General features: G+C 49.2%; 1 protein-coding gene across 8 annotated transcripts; it reads left to right on the forward strand.

Moving 5' to 3' along the window:
• Window positions 1–94: 94 nt before the first annotated feature.
• Tfr2 (transferrin receptor 2) lies at window positions 95–18,354 on the forward strand. Of its 8 annotated transcripts, none has more exons than XM_006504593.4 (20): window positions 95–232; window positions 345–391; window positions 1,261–1,314; window positions 1,550–1,796; window positions 1,887–2,064; window positions 4,660–4,800; window positions 4,881–4,992; window positions 5,087–5,209; window positions 7,731–7,847; window positions 7,939–8,078; window positions 9,152–9,315; window positions 10,440–10,559; window positions 12,862–12,944; window positions 13,031–13,094; window positions 13,192–13,259; window positions 13,347–13,423; window positions 13,504–13,588; window positions 13,678–13,905; window positions 14,199–14,339; window positions 17,102–17,754. In XM_006504593.4, the coding sequence occupies exons 3-20, from the start codon at window positions 1,282–1,284 to the stop codon at window positions 17,375–17,377; spliced, it is 2,397 nt and encodes a 798-aa protein (XP_006504656.1). In that variant the 5' UTR covers window positions 95–232; window positions 345–391; window positions 1,261–1,281; the 3' UTR covers window positions 17,378–17,754. The 8 variants fall into 8 exon arrangements, with proteins under 8 accessions (XP_006504656.1, XP_006504657.1, XP_030110515.1 ...); XM_006504594.4 differs by having other exon boundaries at window positions 95–226; NM_001289509.1 differs by having other exon boundaries at window positions 113–267; window positions 17,102–18,354.
• The last annotated feature ends 2,862 nt before the right edge of the window (window positions 18,355–21,216 follow it).

Genomic DNA, 21,216 nt, shown 5'->3' on the forward strand with positions numbered 1-21,216 from the left:
TACTGAGCTGGTTGTTGGTTCAGGGCTGCTCCAGAAAAGGACGTGCGGGGGCGGAGTCCTCTGGGGCGGGGCCTGGGGGCGTGCTCTAGTGGGTGTGGCCTCAGTAGGCTTTGAGTCTCCTGGGAGCATGGTCCAAGAAACCCAGAGACCTGTTGCTGAGCTGAACTTGGCTGCTGTGTCTTCCCACTCAGGACTCGGCTTTGACAGGCACGAGGCAGGGACTGGGGTACTGGTGAGCCCCTACCTCTCAGATCTTTCTGGACCTGGGTAGGACCCGCAGTTTCCCAGGGGAAACCTGGACCAGAAGTAAGGGTGAGGTGGACCCTGAACTTTCCCATTCACAGCTGCAGGTCCTGGTGTCTTCGTCGCGGCTTGGATTTCAAACTGGAGGGTAAACTGCGGTTATGGCCCTTCATCAAAATTTTAGAGTCGTAGACCCCGAAGGAGAAACACTTAAGTCCTTTAGTGATCCAAGGGGTGCTGGGGAGGACTGTGGCTTGGCCAAGACCTTTTCTGCCCCCCTAACGGTGAGGTGGAAACCCATAGTTTCCTGACTCCAAGACCCACTCGTCGGTTTCTTTTGACCTCTTTACCTCATTCCTAACACTTCCTCCCCAGCAACCAAGCAGATTCCAGACAGACAGACAGACAGACAGCTTTGTGGTCAGATTAAACCACCAAGTCACCCCACTGAGATACCGCTGTTTGGAATCTGAGACAGGGGTTGGGGCAGGAAGACCGGCTAACGGGTTATTTGGAAGGCTGTGTGCTGGGAAAACCTAGCAACCAGACCCAAGAGGTGGGAAGGGGCAGACGTTTTCATGGTGAAACTTCCAAGGGGGCTGGGGACTTTCCCCAAGGACACCCTGAGAGAGTGAAATCAGGGAAAAGGAGGGATTTACCTATATCTCCCCTCCCCCCTCACGTTAAGCCCCCCCATCCCCCAACCTGTGACGGGAACCAAGTTGGCCAAAGTCTGCTCTGAGGTTTAAAAAAAAAAAAATTGATTGTTTTGCAGTCTGCCCGCAACAGTGGGGTTTGTGGAAAGATTGGTGAGAGAAGGCACTGCCCCTTGCGGTCTAGCATGAACCAGGGGGAATGTCTAGAAGGCTGGACTGAGGCCAGACTGTGCCCCCACCCTTATGGGGAATGAGAAACGGCCTAGGTTCAGGCTGCCTGTCAGGGCTGATAAGGGGCCCTCTAGGGCTCCCACAAACGGTTTATCGGGGTTTTGTGTGTGTGTGTGTGGACTACTTGCAGAGTTCAGGAGGGGGCACAAGCATGGAGCAACGTTGGGGTCTACTTCGGAGAGTGGTAAGACCACGGGGGTGCGGAGTTGTGGTTACACACATTAGGTCTTCCTTCGTGTCCCTTAGGCAACTCCCTAATGCATAAGGTTGGCCCCACTGGTCCTCCTTGGGTCCCTCCTCTCCAGCCTCCAGAGCTCCCTTCCTCCTGGCCGGAGTCAGTGACACCATTCTTGCCTAACCCTCAGCCAACTCTTAGGCCCCCTCCCGTAATCTCATGCCTACCTCACCCCTCCACTCAGCAACAGTGGTCCCCAAGACCCTCTCAGACCATCTACAGACGCGTGGAAGGCCCTCAGCTGGAGCACCTGGAGGAGGAAGACAGGGAGGAAGGGGCGGAGCTTCCTGCCCAGTTCTGCCCCATGGAACTCAAAGGCCCTGAGCACTTAGGCTCCTGTCCCGGGAGGTCAATTCCCATACCCTGGGCTGCAGCAGGTCGAAAGGCTGCCCCCTATCTGGTCCTGATCACCCTGCTAATCTTCACTGGGGGTGAGTCTTCCCTCCCTCCTCCTGGGCTGGGGGCATTTCTGGGGTCTAGTAGAAGAGAGCACAAGAGAACCCCATCTTCCCACCTGCCAGCCTTCCTCCTAGGCTACGTGGCCTTTCGAGGGTCCTGCCAGGCGTGTGGGGACTCCGTGTTGGTGGTCGATGAAGATGTCAACCCTGAGGACTCCGGCCGGACCACGTTGTACTGGAGCGACCTCCAGGCCATGTTTCTCCGGTTCCTTGGGGAGGGGCGCATGGAAGACACCATCAGGTAAGATCACAGCCTGGCTGCTGCGTGGTCCAGTGTCCAGTCATCAGCTCAGACTGGAGGAGCCCCATCACTTCACGTGTTGCCCAAAGTCCTTTCTTGGGTCTTCCCACGAGCCTCTCTGGCCTCCCTGCTCAGCGGTCCTTGGAAGGATGGCAGACACCAGGAGCTCAGTATCCAAAGGCCAAAGACATCACAGATGGTTTATTTAGGAGATAGGTAGCTGGGTGGATGAAGACAAGGGACCAGGGCCTGGTGGCACGTGTCTGTCATCCCAGCACGCAGGAGGATTAGGAATTTGAGGTCATCCTGGACTATGTATTAAATTGGAGGCTGGCCTAGGATGTATGAATCCCCATCTCAAAAGCAGAAATAATTTGTAAAGTTAAATGACATTTTAATTTTATGTTATGTAACGAACAGGTAATGAAGAATGGGTATGAGAAAAAAAAATTAATATTTTTTCAGCATGTACTGAGTCGACCACATGATTTTTTTTTCTCTTTGAGTTTTTTTTTTTTTTTTTTTTTTTTGAGACAGGGTTTCTCTGTATAGCCCTGGCTGTCCTGGAACTCACTTTGTAGACCAGGCTGGCCTCGAACTCAGAAATCCACCTGCCTCTGCCTTCCGAGTGCTGGGATTAAAGGTGTGTGCCACCACGCCCGGCTTGAGTTTCTTTTTTTAGTTATTTAGTTTTTATTGGAGTGTGGTGTTTGGATGCCACTGAGCATGTGTGATGGTCAGAGGACAGCTTGCAATGTGGCTGGTTTTCTCCATCTACCATGTGGGTCCCAGGAATTGAACTCAAGCCCTCATTCTTAACACTAAACACCATTTGCCTGCTGAGCCATCCCACTGCCCTTCTCCCAGATGTGGGCTTTGAACCTAGAGCCTTGAGTGCTGGTACTCGACTGATGAGCTACATCTCTAGCCCCTTACTGTTCTGTTTGATTTCATTTGTATAGGTTTTACCTTTTTGGGGATGAGGTCTTGTGATATAGCCCAGGCTGGCCTCAAGCTTGAGGTCCTCTGGCTTCAGCTTCCCAAGTGCTAGGATTATAGATTTATACCTGGGTTTTCCTCCTCTTCCTCCTCTTCTTCCTCCTTTTCTTTCTCCTCCTCTTCTTCTTCCTCTTCTGCACTTAGGATTGGAGTTTTGATACACCAATGGGAGTTTGATCAAAATAGATGGCTTTATTTCGCTAAAAAGACCTCCAATCTGAGGCTGGGGCTATAGCTTGGGGGACAGAGAACTCACCTCACGTGATCCCCTGTGTGGCATGAACTAAGTGTGCTGGCTCATGCCCATGATCCCAGCACCTGGGAAGTGAGAGCGTGAGGATCAGGAGTTCAAGGCCCTCCTCAGCTGCATCATGTCTTCCAGGACATATGAGACCTTGTCTGGCCCCCACCCCCACCCCAAACCTATGAGCTCCCTACTGCTGAATTTTCCCAAATTCCCATCCTCTACAATGTAGTAAGGAATTTTTGAAGAGACAATACATTGAAAACTCTGGAAATGTGGGATGACGGACGTCTATGTTTCAGTCCAAGAAAGACAGACAGACCTGCAGATACAGTGAGGATGAAGGGAGGAAACAAGAGCCTCAAAAGGTCTAGTTGGAAAGTGGGATTCAGAGCTGGCAAGATGGCTCAGCAGGTAAAGGGGATTGCTGCTAAGCCTGACAACCTGAGATCAGTCCCCAGGATCTCAGGGCGGGAGAAGAGAACCTGGTTCTAATTTCTCCTCTCATCTCCACATGCTCACGGTGCCATTTTTGGTATGTGTGAACATATGGGTCAGAGTACACACACACACACACACACACACACACACACACACACTAAATTAATATAAATTAAATAAAGTAAGGTGGGGTCCAGAACATTGAAGGATGTGCAGATAAACTTTTTCCTATCCATTGTGGACTTATGTGGGACTTAATACTTTGGCTGAGCCTGGTGGCAGACGCCTGTAATCCTAGTTATTTGGGAAGCTAAAACAGAGAATTTCTGTGCCTGTGCCTACCTGGATTTCAAGCGAGTCTGTGGCTAGCCTTGGCTATTCTGGATAGCCTTGTCTTAAAAATAGGACAGAAAAAAAAAAGTTGGTTTGCGGTACAGTGATTTCCCAGAATCTGAGAGAAGAGAATGAAGGAGGTAGAGAGGGAAAGGGGGAAGGGAGAAGGGAGGGAGGAGGGGAGGTAGAGCCAGGAGCTTCTCCATTCCAAGGCTGGAGGTCAGGAAACCCAAGAGTCTCATGGGAGATGTGGCCACCCAAGAAAGGCCAGGTCTCTGCCCAATGGAGAGCAGATTGCTTCCCCTGCAAATGTAACAGCCCATGAGAGGGCAGTACATGGCCGAGGTGTGAAGGCTAGTTTAGGTGACAGGCCCTTGCTGGGAGATGACAATGGAAGCTGACCAGATTCCACCTCCCAAGTACTTTCACCTGAATTTGAGGCTAGCCTGGTATACATGAGATGCCACCCCAGGCCTGCATTTACCATCTCGGTCTTTTCGGGGGTTTTTTCCCCACTTGTGCGGGAGGGAATGTAGGAATCCCTTTCCTGGCCCCTAGTGTGATTTCTCTCTGCCCAGGCTGACCAGCCTCCGGGAACGCGTGGCTGGCTCAGCCAGAATGGCCACCCTGGTCCAAGATATCCTCGATAAGCTCTCGCGCCAGAAGCTGGACCACGTGTGGACTGACACGCACTACGTGGGACTTCAGTTCCCAGATCCGTGAGTCTGGGGATGTGACAAGGGGGCATATTATGCATGGGATTGCACAGCCAGGAATGCTCACTCTCAGCCATCCTCAGGGCTCACGCTAACACCCTGCACTGGGTGGATGCAGACGGGAGCGTCCAGGAGCAGCTACCGCTGGAGGATCCGGAAGTCTACTGTCCCTACAGCGCCACCGGCAACGCCACGGTGAGGTTCCCGGGATGGGGAGCCCATCACGTCCTCATCGGGTAGCCGAGTTGGGATACGGGCAGCGAGGCCTCACCAATCCCCGCGTTCCCAGGGCAAGCTGGTGTACGCCCACTACGGGCGGTCGGAGGACCTACAGGACCTAAAAGCCAAGGGCGTGGAGCTGGCCGGCAGCCTCCTGCTAGTGCGAGTTGGAATTACTAGCTTCGCCCAGAAGGTGAGGGTCCCAAATTGGACATCGTGTGAAGTGCGTTGCAAGTGGTCTGGGAAACAAGCGTGCCTTCATGGGATCTAGGGAGAAAAATCATGCACATTTTAAGAAAATGTTGGCAGCCGAGCGGTGGTGGCACGCAGACCTTTAATCCCATCACTCGGGTGGCAGAGGCAGGCAGGTCTCTGTGAGTTCCAGGACAATCTGATCTAGAGAACTAGATCCAGGACAGCCGGGGCTACACAGAGAAACCCTGTCTCAAAAGGAAAGGAAATGGAAGGAGGAAGGGATAAGGGGATGGGGAGGGGGAGGGCGAGAGGGAGAGAATGTTGGCAGAAGACTAGAACGATGTAACCTGTAACTCCAGCTACTTAGGAAGCTGAGAGGCAGGAAGATTGTACAGGACCTGCTTGGGCTACACAACAAGGCCATTCTCCCTCCCCCTCTCCCTCCCCCTTTTCTCCCCCTTCCCTGCCCCTTTCTCTCTCCCTCTCCCTCTTTTTTTTTAAATAGAGCAGAACCATACATACTTTAGTATGTATGATAATTTGATACATGGTGACAATGATGATCAGAAAATATGAAAAATCTTTGTTTTTCATGATTGAATCATTACATTCCTATGGGAACAGGAGCCATGCTTGTCCAAATGCTACAATTTATGACATGATAATTTTGAATTTGAGGTGAGGAGTTTTCATGTTCATGGGCTGATATAAAGTAGTACATATGCTATAGGCACTTGCTTTGCGCTCAGAACCAAGGCTGCTGGGAAGTCCCATCATGCAACATAGCTAACTGCTGTGTGAGCAGCTTGGGTTTACTCTATGCTGAGTCTTCAGTTAACTTTTGGTTGTCCATTCAGTGGTCTTTTCCTGTTGTCATTTTCTGTAGACGCTCTTCAGTTATGATTTGTCATGTGGGATCATGACCTATGGTTTAAGAAGCTGGGGTAGAAAGGCCTTCTGACTTCTGGCCTTGAGCAGACAATAAATGGTGTCTGGGCTTTATGTTTGCTGTTCCTAATGGTCAAGGTCAAGCAGTGAGTGGATGTACTAGTGCCTTGGTTCATGTGAGCAGGGGTTACAGGCAATTTTTTCCTTGCCAATAGAAGGTCACCAAATATAACAGTTTTTTCTCTTTCTTTCTTTCTTTTCATTTCAAAGAATGACTGTCTAGGCCTTATATAAAGAAAGGGCATTTCTTCTTCTTCTTCTTCTTCTTCTTCTTCTTCTTCTTCTTCTTCTTCTTCTTCTTCTTCTTCTTCTTCTTCTTCTTCTTCTTCTTCTTCTTCTTCTTTTGTGCCTCTCTCAGGTTATATTTTTTATATATTTTTATTAGGTATTTTCCTCATTTACATTTCCAATGCTATTGCAAAAGTCCCCCATACCCTCCCTCCCACTCCCTTACCCACCCATTCCCACTTTTTGGCCCTGGCATTCCCCTGTACTGGGGCATATAAAGTTTGCAAGTCCAGTGGGGCTCTCTTTCCAGTGATGGCCGACTAGGCCATCTTTTGATACATATGCAGCTAGAGACAAGAGCTCCGGGGTACTGGTTAGTTCATATTGTTGTTCCACCTATAGGGTTTCCCTCTCCCTCTTAAAAGTAAATAGTAAAGGGCTCAGTGGTTAAGAGCACTGACTGCCCTTCCAGACATTCTAAGTTCAAGTCCCAGCAACCACATGACATCTCAGTAATGGGATCTAATACCCTCTTCTGGTGTGTCTGAAGACAGCTACAGTCTGAAGATGAGTTACAGTGTACTCATATGCATAAAATAAATAAATTTTTAAGAATTTAAATAATGAAAGCAGAGCTGACAGTGGGATGTGGTGGCACAGGTCTGTCATCTCAGTGCTCCAGATGGGAAAGGCAGGAGGATTAAGATTCAAAGTCATTGTCTGACGCATAAAGAATTTGAAGCTAGCCTGGGGTACATGAGAGTCCATCTTGGAAACCAAAGTATAGGGACAGGGAGATAGCTTAGTGGGAAAAGGTACTTCCTACCAAGCCTGAAGTCAATCTCTGGGATCTATGTATCCCAGAAGGAGAGAACCTGCTCCTGCAAGTTGTCCCCTAGCACAAATAAATAAATACACGTAATTTTCTCTAAATAAAATAGCATATGGGCTTGTTGGTAGAGTCCTTGCCTCACATGCCCAACGCCTTGGGTTTGATTTCCCAGCACTGCATATCTCTGTACCACATATGTGTCTGAAGCTTGTGGAGGCCAGAGAGGGTGTCAGATCCCCTGCAACTGGAGTTACAGACGTGAGCTGCCATTTAGGGGCTGAGAATCAAACCTAGAACCTCTGGGAGAGCAGCCAGTGCTCTGAACCACTGAGCCATCGCTCCAGCCCTGAGCAGAGAGGTTTCGAAGTGCTCCAGAGGCACCATGGGAGGACTGTAATGCTGAAGTGCCGGGTGATGTCTACTACACATGTTGGTCCCTTAAGGATGACAGCTGCCAACGAGAGGAGCCTTTTCTTTTTTAACCTTTCCTTGCTTTTCTGCCCTCCCTCAGGTAGCCGTTGCCCAGGACTTTGGGGCTCAAGGAGTGCTGATATACCCTGACCCATCAGACTTCTCCCAGGATCCCCACAAGCCAGGCCTGTCTAGCCACCAGGCTGTGTACGGACATGTGAGTCTTGGGGGGGAAGCCGAGCTCCCTTCCTGGGGCCCAGGGTTACACAGATGGAGCTTGTTCAGAGTGAGCACCCCTTCCTCTTTAGGTGCACCTGGGAACTGGAGACCCTTACACACCTGGCTTCCCGTCCTTCAATCAAACCCAGTTCCCTCCAGTAGAATCATCAGGCCTTCCCAGCATCCCCGCCCAGCCCATCAGTGCTGACATTGCTGATCAATTGCTCAGGTAACCTGGCGGGGGGGGGGAGACAGGATAGGGGGAGTAGAGGTGGGGAGTAGCAGGTGGGAGCTGTGGTTAGCTGTAGGGTTCCTTCAGTGACTAAGAAGGTGAGCTGAGCCTGGAGAGATAGTTCTGTTAGTTAAGTACTTGCTGTTCAAGCATGCAGACCTGACTTATATCTCCAGAAGCCGTGTTAAAAACAAAGAAAACCTAAATGCACGCGTGTAATTCCAGCCCTGGAGAGGAGGAGACGGATGGATTCCCTGAAGCTCACTGGCATCCAGCTTAGCTAAATTAGTGAGCTCTAGGCCAAGTGCAGAGCCTGTCAAACGAAAACCAAGGTGTCCTAGCCAGAAGCCCCAGTGAGTAAAGGCACTCGCTGCCAAGCCTGAAGACTATCCCTGAGTCTCACATACTCAAGAGAGGACAGACTCCCACAAGGTGTCCTCTGACCCCCCTCACATACACTATGGCAAGCATACACACATGCACACACATACGCACACAAACACACAAAGTAAAATGTATTATAAACTTTTTTTAAAAAAATGCAAATGCAGCCGGGCTTGGTAGTGCATGTCTTTAATCCCAGCACTCGGAAGGCAGAGGCAGGTGGATTTCTGAGTTCGAGGCCAGCCTGGTCTACAAAGTGAGTTCCAGGACAGCCAGGGCTACACAGAGAAACCCTGTCTCGAAAAGCAAAAAAAAAAAAAAAAAAAAAAATGCAGATGCAAGGTTGACCTGTTGGCCTCTATACACATGTGCACGCACGTGCCCACACACACACACACACAAACACACACTTCTATACACACGTACATGCATACACACACACACAAAGAAAGAGATGACCTTCTAGGTGGGCACACTTTCTACCAGGCCTCACCATCTGGCACACCCACAAGTGCTGCGGACCTTCCCACAGGACACAGTTTAGGCTGCACTGTCCTATTGAGCAGGGTATAGAGGCAAAGCTCTAGAGCCAGAGGGAAGAAGAGAGAGTGAAGCAGGGCTTTCAGCTGTTCTGCATCTTAGGCCACACGACCACTTCAAGACTTTTCTGCCCCATTTCTTTCCAGGAAACTCACAGGCCCCGTGGCTCCCCAGGAGTGGAAAGGTCACCTCTCAGGCTCTCCTTATCGGCTGGGACCTGGGCCCGACTTACGCCTTGTGGTCAACAACCACAGAGTCTCTACCCCCATCAGTAACATCTTTGCGTGCATCGAGGGCTTTGCAGAGCCAGGTGGGCTTGTCTGCCCAGCATCTCCCATAGCTTGGGAGAGACTCTGCTCCTAACCTCGACCACTGAGGGCTCAGGCAGAAGGCCAGGGATTGGAGGCTGATGAGGGGTGGCTGTGTGGAGCCCTCCAAATGAGCAGTATTGCTCAGTAGTGAGTTCCCTGTGCGTCATGGATGAGCAGGTTGGATGTTGTTATACTAGAGATCTAAGTATCAAAGGCTAGATTGGAGGAGTGAGTCTGGTGGTGGGAAATCAATGGTTGCTGAGCAGATTTGGGGTGAGGCAGACCTGGGAAACCCTTGAATGGCCAGGTGTCAAGGGAGAAGCAGAGGCCTGGGGTGACACGCAGATGGGGATACTGGAAGTCAGAGGAGGGGCGCAGAGGAACTGAAGAGAGAAAGGCAGGTTAAGGGAGATGTAGAGCATGGCTGACCAGAATGAAGCCCAGAATGTCTGTAGGGTTTAGTCAGTCACGGTACCTCACATCTGTCATCCCAGCATTCAAGAGTCTGAAGCAGGAGGATTATAAGTTCAAGGTTAGCATAGGCTACATTGCCTAGGCCCCAAGACCCTGTATGAAGCAGAGGTAAAAGGGGCTAGGAATTGTGGCACACACCTACAGACAGGAAATCAGAAGTTCAAGGCCAGTGTAGAACACAAAGCAACATAAAATAAAAATAAAACAAAGACAAACAAACAAACAAAACCCTCTAGCAAAATAGAATGTCCCAGTGGTAGCCCAGCTGATATAGAGTGTTTGCCTAGCATGGGAAAAACTCTGAATTTGATCCCAGCACCTGACATGGTGACACATGCCTGTAACCCTAGAACTTGAGAGGAGGTGGAGGCAGGAAAATCAGGAGTTGTAGGCCAGCTTTGGTTATGTGAAATCCTGTCTTCAGAAGAAAGTGGGGGAAAGTGTGTGTTTGAATCCCCAAATGCCTATTAATGGATCAGGCCATCTGGGTAGAGTTGAGAGAGATAGGCATGGTCCTTTGACACAGCCAAGATTATAGAGCTCTGGTTGTAGAGATGGGAGGAGCTGTGGTGAGGAAGCTGACTGGGGAAATTGGAAAGGAAGGCACTTGTCAGTCTAAGATGTGGGCTCTACACATATCTTCCTTCAGATCACTATGTTGTCATTGGGGCCCAGAGGGATGCATGGGGCCCAGGAGCAGCCAAGTCTGCAGTGGGGACTGCCATCCTGCTGGAGCTGGTTCGGACCTTCTCTTCCATGGTCAGCAATGGTAAGGTCAGAGCCAAGACCTGTGTGAGTTGGTGCTGTGTCCCGAGCTAGGTCTAGGTCAAAGGTGGTTGGCAGCATAGACTGGAGAGAGGCCACTTGGATCTGAGTCCTCTGATTGGAGGATCCAGTGTATGCTTCTAGGCAAGCACCTGCATCGATAGAGTATTTCTTCATCACTGTGTTAGCCCGGGGGCAGACAGGATGCCTCAGTGGGTTAGGACACTTGCTATCAAGTCCAGTGACCTGAGCTTTGTCCTCAGAAACCACGTGGTAGAAGGAGAGAACCAGCTCCCCCAAATGGCCCCTGATTGGCAAACAGAGGCCACCGTATGCATGCATACATACACACAAAAATATTTTTAGGGGCTGGAGAGATGGCTCAGCAGTTAAGAGCACTGACTGCTCTTCTGAAGGTGCTCAGTTCAAATCCCCGCAATCACATGGTGGCTCACAACCGTCCATAATGAGATCTGATGCCTTCTTCTGGTGTGTCTGAAGACAGCTACAGCGTACTTATGTATAATAATAAATAAATCTTTTAAAAATATTTTTAATTTTGGGCAGGCATGCCCTATAATTTCAGCCCTCAGAAGATGAAGGCAGGAAAAAAAATCAACATTTCAAGGTTATTCTTAACTATATAACAAGTTCTAGGCCAGCCTGGGCTACATGAGTCTTTGCTTCATAAGAAAAAAAACAACAAAAACAAAAACAAAGAAAAACAAAAAAACCCAACTGCCCCCCCCCAAGTCAAGTATGGTGGTACATGCCTTTAGCCACTGTACTCGGCAAGCAGAGGCAGGCAACCTCTTGACTTTGAGGCAAGACTGATATACAAAATGAGACCTTGTCACAAACAGAAAGCATAAACTTAATTTTAAAAAATGATATTGGGAAGTGGCGGTGCACACCTTTAATCCCAGCACTCTGGAGGCAGAGACAAGCAGATCTCTGAGTTCAGGGCTAACTTGCTCTACACCGAGTTCTAGGATAGCCAGGGTTACACAGAGAAGTCCTATCTCATAAATAAATAAATAAACAAACAAACAAACAAATAGAGTGTGTGGTGCACAGATATAATCTTAGCACCCCAGAAGGATAGCAAGATGATCAGGAGTTCAGGGTAATCTCTGACTACATAGGAAACCCATCCCCTCAAAAATAACCTGGCCAGGCACGGGGGGCACACATTTGTAATCCCAGTGTTCAAGAGGTAGAGGCAGAGAGATTGCTGTAACTTCAAGAGCCAGTTCAGGCTCCAGTAGCAAGTATCTAGCAGGTCAGGGCTATATAGCAAGACCCTGTTTCAAAACAATAAACAATGAACGAAACATTTTAAAAGGAGGTGGGGAAACAGCTTGAATGGTGGGGTACTTGCAAGAGCAATCTCTAGTACTGCAAAGCAAGGGAGGGAGGGAGGGAGGGAGGGAGGGAGGGAGGGAGGGAGGGAGGGAGGGAGGGAGGGAAGGAGGGATGGAGGGAAGATCAGGTAAAGTGCCAGACTCTTAAGGGGATGACCAAGAGCACAATAGGGAGGGGACTTAATTAGAACAGAGAACAGTGGCACACATGTGAAGGTGCCATAGCAAAGCCCATTTGTATGTTGACTTCTGACGTTAACTAGCCAGACACGGTGGTCCACACCTGTCATCACAGCCGATGGAGGTGAAAGCAGATCATCTGTTTGTTTGGTTAGTTAGTTAGTTAGTTTGTTTGTTTGTTTGTTTGTTTGTTTTCCGAGAAAGGGTAGTCCTGGCTGTCTTAGAACTCAGTGTAGACCAGGCTAGCCTTGAACTCACAGAGATCTGCCTGCCTCTGCCTCTGCCTCTGCCACCACTGACCAGTTGCAAGTCTTCTTTTACCATATAAGGGGGTTTGAGGCTAGCCTGGGCTACATGTGACCCTGTCTTAAAACAGCAATAAGGGCAGAGAGATCGGGCAAGAGCAGGAGTTGGAGCCCCAGAGTCCATATGGTGGTAGCAGATTGTCCTGCAGGTTGTCCTCTGATCACCACGCTTCCCCGCCGTGGCAGGTGTGCACCCTACAAGTACAAATAAAATTTAAAAAGTAAAGACTAAACAGAGACTGTAAAATGGTGAGTGTCCACGGCCTGAGTGAGAGTTAAGCAAGAAAGGGCATCTTTTAGAACCCACTCCAGTGTGTTATTAAGTGAGTCTGGGAGGATCCAAGGTGGGGTGGCCTGGGATGCTGGGTTCATAAAGAGAGTGTAGAGTCTCTGGGGACTTGAATAGAGAAGGATGAAGGGGGGACCTTGACCCTCCATTTTATCCCTCTGCACATAGGGTTCAGACCTCGAAGAAGTCTTTTGTTCATCAGCTGGGACGGAGGTGACTTTGGCAGCGTGGGAGCCACAGAGTGGTTGGAGGTGAGACTTGGGGTTCTGGGTAACCAGGTAATGGGGAGGGGTGGAGGGGGCAACCTTCCTTTTCCATGCTCTTCCCCGACCCACAGGGCTACCTCAGCGTGCTACACCTCAAAGCTGTTGTGTACGTGAGCCTGGACAACTCCGTGTTGGGTGAGCTAGGGTAAAGCTACCGCCTGGCCCTCTCAGGTCTGTTTATGCAAAGGAATCTATCCCTGAGCCCTGCATTCCTCCCCTCCCTTCTCTTCAGGAGATGGCAAATTCCATGCTAAGACCAGCCCCCTTCTCGTCAGCCTCATTGAGAATATCTTGAAGCAGGCAAGAGGGGACTGCGGCTGGGGATGAGAGAATCTCATGGGAGGGCAGCTCGAAGGGGGCAGAGGCTGACCTGTGCCTCTCATCTAGGTGGACTCCCCTAACCATAGTGGACAGACCCTCTATGAACAAGTGGCACTCACCCACCCCAGCTGGGATGCTGAAGTGTAAGTAGAAATGACAGACTGCGGGGTGGAGACTCGGGAGAAACTGAGTCCCCAGAGGCCTTCAATCTGCCTGCCCTCAGGATTCAGCCCCTGCCCATGGACAGCAGTGCATATTCCTTCACAGCCTTTGCGGGGGTCCCAGCTGTGGAGTTCTCCTTCATGGAGGTGAGACTCCCCGGCCCTTGCCCCAGGACACCAGGCCCTCAGCCTGTCAGCACCACGTTCCTGCGCCCAGCCCCTCCATGTCCCTGCAGGATGATCGGGTGTACCCATTCCTGCACACGAAGGAGGACACATATGAGAATCTGCACAAGATGCTGCGAGGTCGCCTGCCCGCCGTGGTCCAGGCAGTGGCTCAGCTCGCGGGCCAGCTCCTCATCCGACTGAGCCACGATCACCTACTGCCGCTAGACTTCGGCCGCTATGGAGACGTGGTTCTCAGGCACATCGGCAACCTCAATGAGTTCTCTGGGGACCTCAAGGTCCAAGATGCCAATCCCGCTCCCAGTCTGCAGGGGTTCTTCATAACTAGGGGGTGCCTGGCTTCTCCTCTCCCCAGCCCTGCCCTCCAATCAGCCCCTTTTACTTAAACCTCCAGTCGCCTAATCCTCGAGGACACATCCAGTACGACGCCACATCCCTGGGATCTGCCTCCCAAACCTCATAGGCCCGGTGATCCCCCATGTATCCGGTTCCCTTTCTCTTTTGCGCTTTGACCCCACCCATATTGGTGCTGGCACCAATCTGTCAATCTTAGACTCTGCCTCGCCCACAGGAGCGCGGGCTGACCCTGCAGTGGGTGTACTCTGCAAGGGGGGACTACATCCGTGCGGCGGAAAAGCTGCGGAAGGAGATTTACAGCTCGGAGCGGAACGATGAGCGTCTGATGCGCATGTACAACGTGCGCATCATGAGGGTGAGACCCGGCCCCCCGCCCGCCCCCTTCTGGCCTGGTGGTCCCTTATCCCAGGACCTGGCATTTGTAAAGCATTCCGCCCCGACGCTTTCTGTTGGCTGCTCTATCCCTCTGTTCTGGGTGTATGATACCGGATATTCAGGGTTCATAAACCAGCCAGGCTAGAAAACCTGACCTGTCACTTTCACAAGCCCTTGCCAGGTGATGAAATGTATAGTAAGGACCTGACTCTTTGCTGTCTGCTGTTTAACCTGCAAAGCCTAAAATATTTGTTCCATGGATTTTTGCAGAAAAAAAAGTTCCAGACCTCTTACTTTAGACTGTGTGGCTTGGGTCTTGAAAGACAGGCAAAACATGAGTTGATGCAAGGAAAAGAGGTCTTTTCAGGGTGGAGGGTAAGGCAGGGAAATAGACCTGGCCTTTCTTGGGAGCTGCGCATGGATCATCAAAGCCAGAACAGAGATCACGTGGAGAACTGAACAGTGGATCAGGGACCAGTTGGGGGGAACCTTTAAATAGTTGAAGAAATTTGGGATTTTTGTGGGCTTGAGGTGGGAGGGGCTGGGATAAAATCAGAGTATTGTGCATGTCAAACAAGTGCTTTACCACTGAGCCACGCCCCCAGCCCCTCACTGGGGGATTCTAGGCAGGTGCTCTACCACTGAGCCACGCCCCCAGCCCCTCACTGGGTGATTCTAGGCAGGGGCTCTATCACTGAGCCACGCCCCCTGCCACTCACTGGGGGATTCTAGGCAGGGGCTGTACCACTGAGCCACGCCCCCAGCCCTCACTGGGGGATTCTAGGCAGGGACTCTGCCACTGAGCCACATCCCCAACCCACCTTTCATTCACATTTTGAGAGAAAGTTTGCTTGGTTGCCCAAAATAGCCTTGAACTCACTTTGTAGTCCATGCTGACCTTGACCTTTGATCCTCCTCCTGACTTGTCTCTCCAAGTAACTGGTATTACAAGCCAGGTTCAGGAGTTTGGATTTTGAGTGTCTGGGCGTCACGAAAATTTCTTACAAGGAGGTGAGGTGGCAAAACAGAATATGTAGAAAGGAGTCTGGAGAGAGTACCAATGGCCTGAGGAGGAAACTTCTGCTGTCCTGCATACCAGTCGCAGGTGTCAACAAATGCCTGTAGGGGGCGCCTGGACAGATGGTAATCGCAAATGCACTACTCCCTAAACCGGGAGTAGGAAACCTGCACAGGCAGGATGTTGAAAGAGGCGTTCAATAATAATAATAGTAGCTGGCTTTTGTAGAGCGCTACCAGGGGCCAATATTTTATTTTATTTTATTTTATTTTATTTTATTTTATTTTATGCAACAGCAGGACTTCCTGCGATGCTGAGAGGTTGGTAGCAGTGTAGGCTCAAAGAAACGAAGTAACATACCCAGTATCACACAGGCAGTAAATGATGGAGTCAAAATTAAAGATGAGGGACTCTGCTCCCATAGCCTGTGCTCAATATCACGAAAGAGAAAGATGGGATAGGGAAAGGAAGGAGGGACAGAAAAAGAAAGGAGGAGAAAGAGGGGGGGGGACGGACTGAGGCTGCAGTTCAGTTGATGGCGTGCTTTCTGGTATGCACGAAATCCTGGATTCCACTCGGGAGGCTAAGACAACTAGCCTTGGCTACATGATGAGACACTGTCTGGGGGGCGGAGGGTTATTAAGGAACCCAGGAACCCAGGAATCATGTTCTACCACTAAGTCACATCCCCAGCCTCCGGAACTCATGTTTAAGAAGGTGATGCTGGCATGTGAGAGAGTGAGGCTTTTCAAGATACCCCCTAATTCTGTAGGGCAGGATCTTACGAAAGATTTGGCAACGTGAGTTGGAAGCTGTACCCTCTGAGATTCTGTTTGAAACCATGGGCACATGTGGACTGTCGAACAGATATTTTTAAAGGTGTAAGCGAGGTGGGGGGTCGTGTGGAGGTGCACACCTGTAAATAAATCCACAGTCTCAGATCTCCTGAGGCTGAATCAAGAGAATGGCGAGCTTGAGGCCAGTCTGGTCTGCACTGCCTGGACTACCACAGTGAGTCTTTGTTTCAAAGAAAAACAAACGAACAGGGATTTAAAAAAGGGGGGGGGGCTCAGTTGGTAAAGAGTCTGCTGTATAAGCATGAAGTCTTGAATTTGAAGCATCAGTTCCCATGTAAAAAGCCAGGCTCACTGGTGGATGCCTGGACCTTAGACTTTGGAGGCAGAGAAGCCCAGAGCTCACTGGCTAACTAGTTTAGCCAAATTGGCAAGTTCCAGGTTCAGTGAGAGATGCTGTCTCAAAAATAATGTGGAAAGTGACTGAGGAAGGCTTACCAGCTGCTGACCTTGGTCTCCACACACATGCATGCACACACACAAGAGACGGGCTTTTATGCCAGACACATTCTCTGCCACTCTAGTCCCAGGGGATCTGACACCTTCTTTTGACCTCTGCTGGCACCAGGCCTGTATGCGAGGCACACACATACACGCAAGACACTCGTAGTACACAGAATAATAAATCTAAAAAAGAAAGAAAGGCAGGCGAGGAAGGATTAGAACCCTGGCTCCTGATGACGTCACGTGATGAGTCTTCCTAATTGGACAGCTTAAGGGAGGTAGGCCTGGACGAAGCTGTGGAACCCTATTTGTGAAGCAGGCCCTAGGGCCTCAGGGTGAATTAGGATCTGTTGGAGGGAAGAGTGACTGAAGCTTTCCGCAGCAGACATCTTGACATCTAGACCTGTTTTCACTTTTTCCGTGCAGGTGGAGTTCTACTTCCTGTCCCAGTATGTGTCGCCAGCCGACTCCCCATTCCGCCACATTTTCCTAGGCCAAGGCGACCACACTTTGGGTGCCCTGGTAGACCACCTGCGGATGCTGCGCGCCGATGGCTCAGGAGCCGCCTCTTCCCGGTTGACAGCAGGTCTGGGCTTCCAGGAGAGTCGCTTCCGGCGCCAGCTGGCGCTGCTCACCTGGACACTGCAGGGGGCAGCCAACGCTCTCAGTGGCGACGTTTGGAACATTGACAATAACTTTTGAAGCCAAAAGCCCTCCATGGGCCCCACGTGATTCTCCTTTCTCCCTCTTTGAGTGGTGCAGGCAAAGGAGGTGCCTGAGATTGTAACCTATTCTTAACACCCTTGGTCCTGCAATGCTGGTGCGCCATATTTTCTCAGTGTGGTTGTCATGCCGTTGCTTACCCAGAAAGCGGTTTTCTTCCCATCACAGGCCCTTCTGTCTTCAGGAGCAAAGTTCCCCATATCTAGAGACTATCTAGATGCTGGGATCTGATCAGCTCTCTTAGAGAGTGAGATGGACAGCGTCATTATTTTATGACACATGAGCTACGGTATGTGAGCAGCCCAAGGGGATTAGATGTCAATAAACCAATTGTAACCCCTGTTGTCCATACGCAATTTAGCTTCCTCTTCATGCCGTACCCACTCCTCATATCCGCCTTGAGACTAGGGAAGAAGGCACAGAAGGCACCTGACAGCATGCTTGCAAGATGCTATCCACATGGGAAAAATAACTGTTCTGATGTCTAAGAAAACTGCCTAAAGATAATGGATAGGAGGTGGGGCAGTGGGGATAACTCATCAGGAATGGGTGATTGCGGCCAAGCCTGATGACCTGAGTTTAATCCCCAGGACCAACATGGCAAAAGGAGAGAACTAGTTCCCACAAGTTTTCCTATATCCTCCAAATGTATGCCCATAAAAGCACAAATAGATAAATGTTTTTGCTTTTGTTTTTTAAAGTGGCTTTGTGGTTAAGAGCACTGGATGCCATTCTAGAAGACACCGGTTCGATTCCCAGCACCCACATGGCCGCTTACAACTGTCTGTAACTCCAGTTGCTGGGGATCAGATGCCCTCTTCTGGTATGGTGTACGACTGCATGCATGTAGTATACATACAAGCAGGCAAAATACCCATACATGTAAAATTTTTAAAAAATAGTTTAAATTATAAATTAATTTAAAGAACAAATAAAAGATTAATGCCTTTAATCCCAGCACTGGGCTGGTCCAGCTCTGGAGTGGATAAAAGCAAGGGCATCTCTATGACTTAGAGGCCAGACTGCTGGGCTAGGCGTACATAGTAAGTTCAATGGTAGCCAGTACTATGTTGTGAGACTCTGACTCTCTCTCTCTCTCTCTCTCTCTCTCACACACACACACACACACACACACACACACACACAGAAACCAACCGCGATGATCTGACCATATGGTGGGAGGGAAAAAGCTAACTCCTGCAGGTCACATGCTCGTGCATGGGTAAACAAGTACACACACACTAAATAAATGTTAAAAAAAAAAAAAAGGGGGTGAGTGGAGAGATGGCTCAGTGATTAAGAGCACTGACTGCTCTTCTGAAGGTCCTGAGTTCAAATCCCAGCAACCACATGGTGGCTCACAACCATCTGTAATGAGATCTGATGCCCTCTTCTGGTGTGTCTGAGGACAGCTACAATGTGCTTACGTATAATAAATAAATAAATCTTTAAAAAAAAAAAAGACTTTTTAAAATGGAAAATAAGGTGGCCAGCTGCTCAGAAACAATACCCCAGCTTGACCCCTGACCCCCTTCACACACACGCGCACACACACACACACACACACACACACGCATACACATGTGCTCACACACACCTTGTGGACCCCTATAGGACTGGTCACATACCTCTTAGGCTGACCCTATCACCTCTGGGATCCCCCTATGGCCAACCTTTGTCCAGTAAGGATGGAGACCTCGACATGTGGGCTCTAGGTAGGGAGATTCTTAAACGATGGTATTTCTTTCTCTTTGTATTTAAAATTTTTAATTTATTGTATTTTTATTATATATATATATATATATATATATATATGTGTGTGTGTGTGTGTGTGTGTGTCTGTGTGTGTCTGTGTGTGTATGTATATATATATATGTATATATATATATATATATATGTATATATATATATATATATATATATATATATATATGATAGATAGATATATATCACAGCCCATGTGTGGAGGACAACTTATAGGCGGCAGTTTTCTCTTCCATCCTGTGGGTCTCTATAATAGACGGCAGATCACTAGGTTTGGTGGCAGGTGTCTTGACTAGCTAAGCCATCTCCCCTTCTCCTTCCACCTCTCTCCCTCCCCCCTCTTCATAAACACACACACACACAAACACACACACACACACACACACACACACACACACACACACACACACCTGTTTTGAGACAGGTTCTCACTAAGAAGCCCCAGCCACCCTGGAGCTCAGTCTGTAGACCAGGCTGACTCTCAAACCTGCTTCTGCCTCCTGGAATTAAAGGCATGCACTACCACAACTGGCCTTTTCTTTTCTTTCCTTTTCTTGTTTTTCCTTCTGAAGACAAGGAAGGGTTCATGGTGTAGCCCAAGCTGGCCTTGAACTCAAGATCCTATTGGCCCAGCTTCCTGAGTGATAGGGTTGGAGCATATTGTTGTTTTGCTTAAAAATATTTATTTATTTATTATATGTAAGTACACTGTAGCTGTCTTCACACACACCAGAAGAGGGCATCGGATCTCATTACAGATGGTCGTGAGCCACCATGTGGTTGCTGGAATTTGAACTCAGGACCTCCGGAAGTGCATTCAGTGCTCTTAACCACTGAGAAATCTCTCCTTCCTATAGAGAGTATATTGTTAAGTAGAGGACCTTTAATGTTTAGGTAAAATGAGGAACTGATCAAGCATGCTACCACCTGCCAGGCAGATTTTTTATGCTATTTATATATTTTTTAAAAGATATATTTGTTTTTATTTTATTTATATGAGTGCATGTATGTAGGTGTGCCCATTATATGCCCAGGGATTCAGAAGAGGTGACAGATTCCCTGGAACTGGAGTTATATAGAGATGGTTTGAGCCGCCATGTGAATGCTGGGAACCAGACCTTGGCGTTCTGCAAGAGTACCGAGTGCTCTTAACCACTAAGTCATCTGTGTGACCCCAAAAGAAAAAAAAAATTTTAAAGAAAAGGAAAAGTCCATTGGCAGCCATGGTGTTGCACATCTTAGATTCCAGGCAGAGCCAGGCAGATTTCTGTGAGTTCAAGGTCAGCCTGCTCTACAAAGCTCTACATAGTGAGACTCTGTCTCAAAAAAAAAAAAAACAAAAAAAACAAACAAACAAACAAAAAACAACAACAACAACAAAAAAAAAACTACATAGCAGGACCCTATTTTGAAAAATACCGGGGCTGGTGAGATGGCTCAGTGGGTAAGAGCACCCGACTGCTCTTCCGAAGGTTCGAAGTTCAAATCCCAGCAACCACATGGTGGCTCACAACCACCCGTAATGAGATCTGATGCCCTCTTCTGGTGCATCTGAAGACAGCTACAGTGTACTTACATATAATAAATAAATAAATAAATCTTTAAAAAAAGAAAAAGAAAAAGAAAAATACCACTGAGAAGCAGAGGCAGTTCTGTCAGAGGCTAAGAGCACCTACTGTTCTCTTTCAGAAAATGTGAGCTAGATCCCCAGTACCCACGCCTGGTGGTTCACCCCGACCTGTAACTCCAGCTGGTGGGATGTGGTGGTTTGAGTGAGCTGTCCCAGTGTTGAATACTTGGTCTCTAATTGGTGGCTGTTTGCCACAGAGATGTGTCACTGGGGTGGGATCTGAGGTGCCAAAGGACTAACGCCATTCCCAGTGTGTTCTCTGCTTCATGCTTGTGGTTCAAGATGTGAGCTCTCTCTCAGCCACTGCTCCAGCCCCGTTACCTGCTCTGTCTGCTCTGCCATCGTGAGCTTTAACCCTCTAAAAGTATAAGCTCAAAATAAATGCTTGGTTTTATAAATTGACTTGGTCGTGGCATTTTATTGC

This window comes from Mus musculus, chromosome 5 (assembly GCF_000001635.26).
Source record: "Mus musculus strain C57BL/6J chromosome 5, GRCm38.p6 C57BL/6J".
Taxonomy (NCBI): Eukaryota; Metazoa; Chordata; class Mammalia; order Rodentia; family Muridae; genus Mus; species Mus musculus.

What these genes read in the sequence shown, in the direction of transcription:
- Tfr2 (XM_030254655.1), top strand. Translation starts at nt 128, where the DNA reads ATGGTCCAAGAAACCCAGAGACCTGTTGCTGAGCTGAACTTGGCTGCT. An exon ending in CCTGGACAACTCCGTGTTGG is followed by an intron (nt 13,095 to 13,191) that starts GTGAGCTAGGGT and finishes CCTTCTCTTCAG; the next exon opens with GAGATGGCAAATTCCATGCT. An exon ending in TGGAGTTCTCCTTCATGGAG is followed by an intron (nt 13,589 to 13,677) that starts GTGAGACTCCCC and finishes ATGTCCCTGCAG; the next exon opens with GATGATCGGGTGTACCCATT.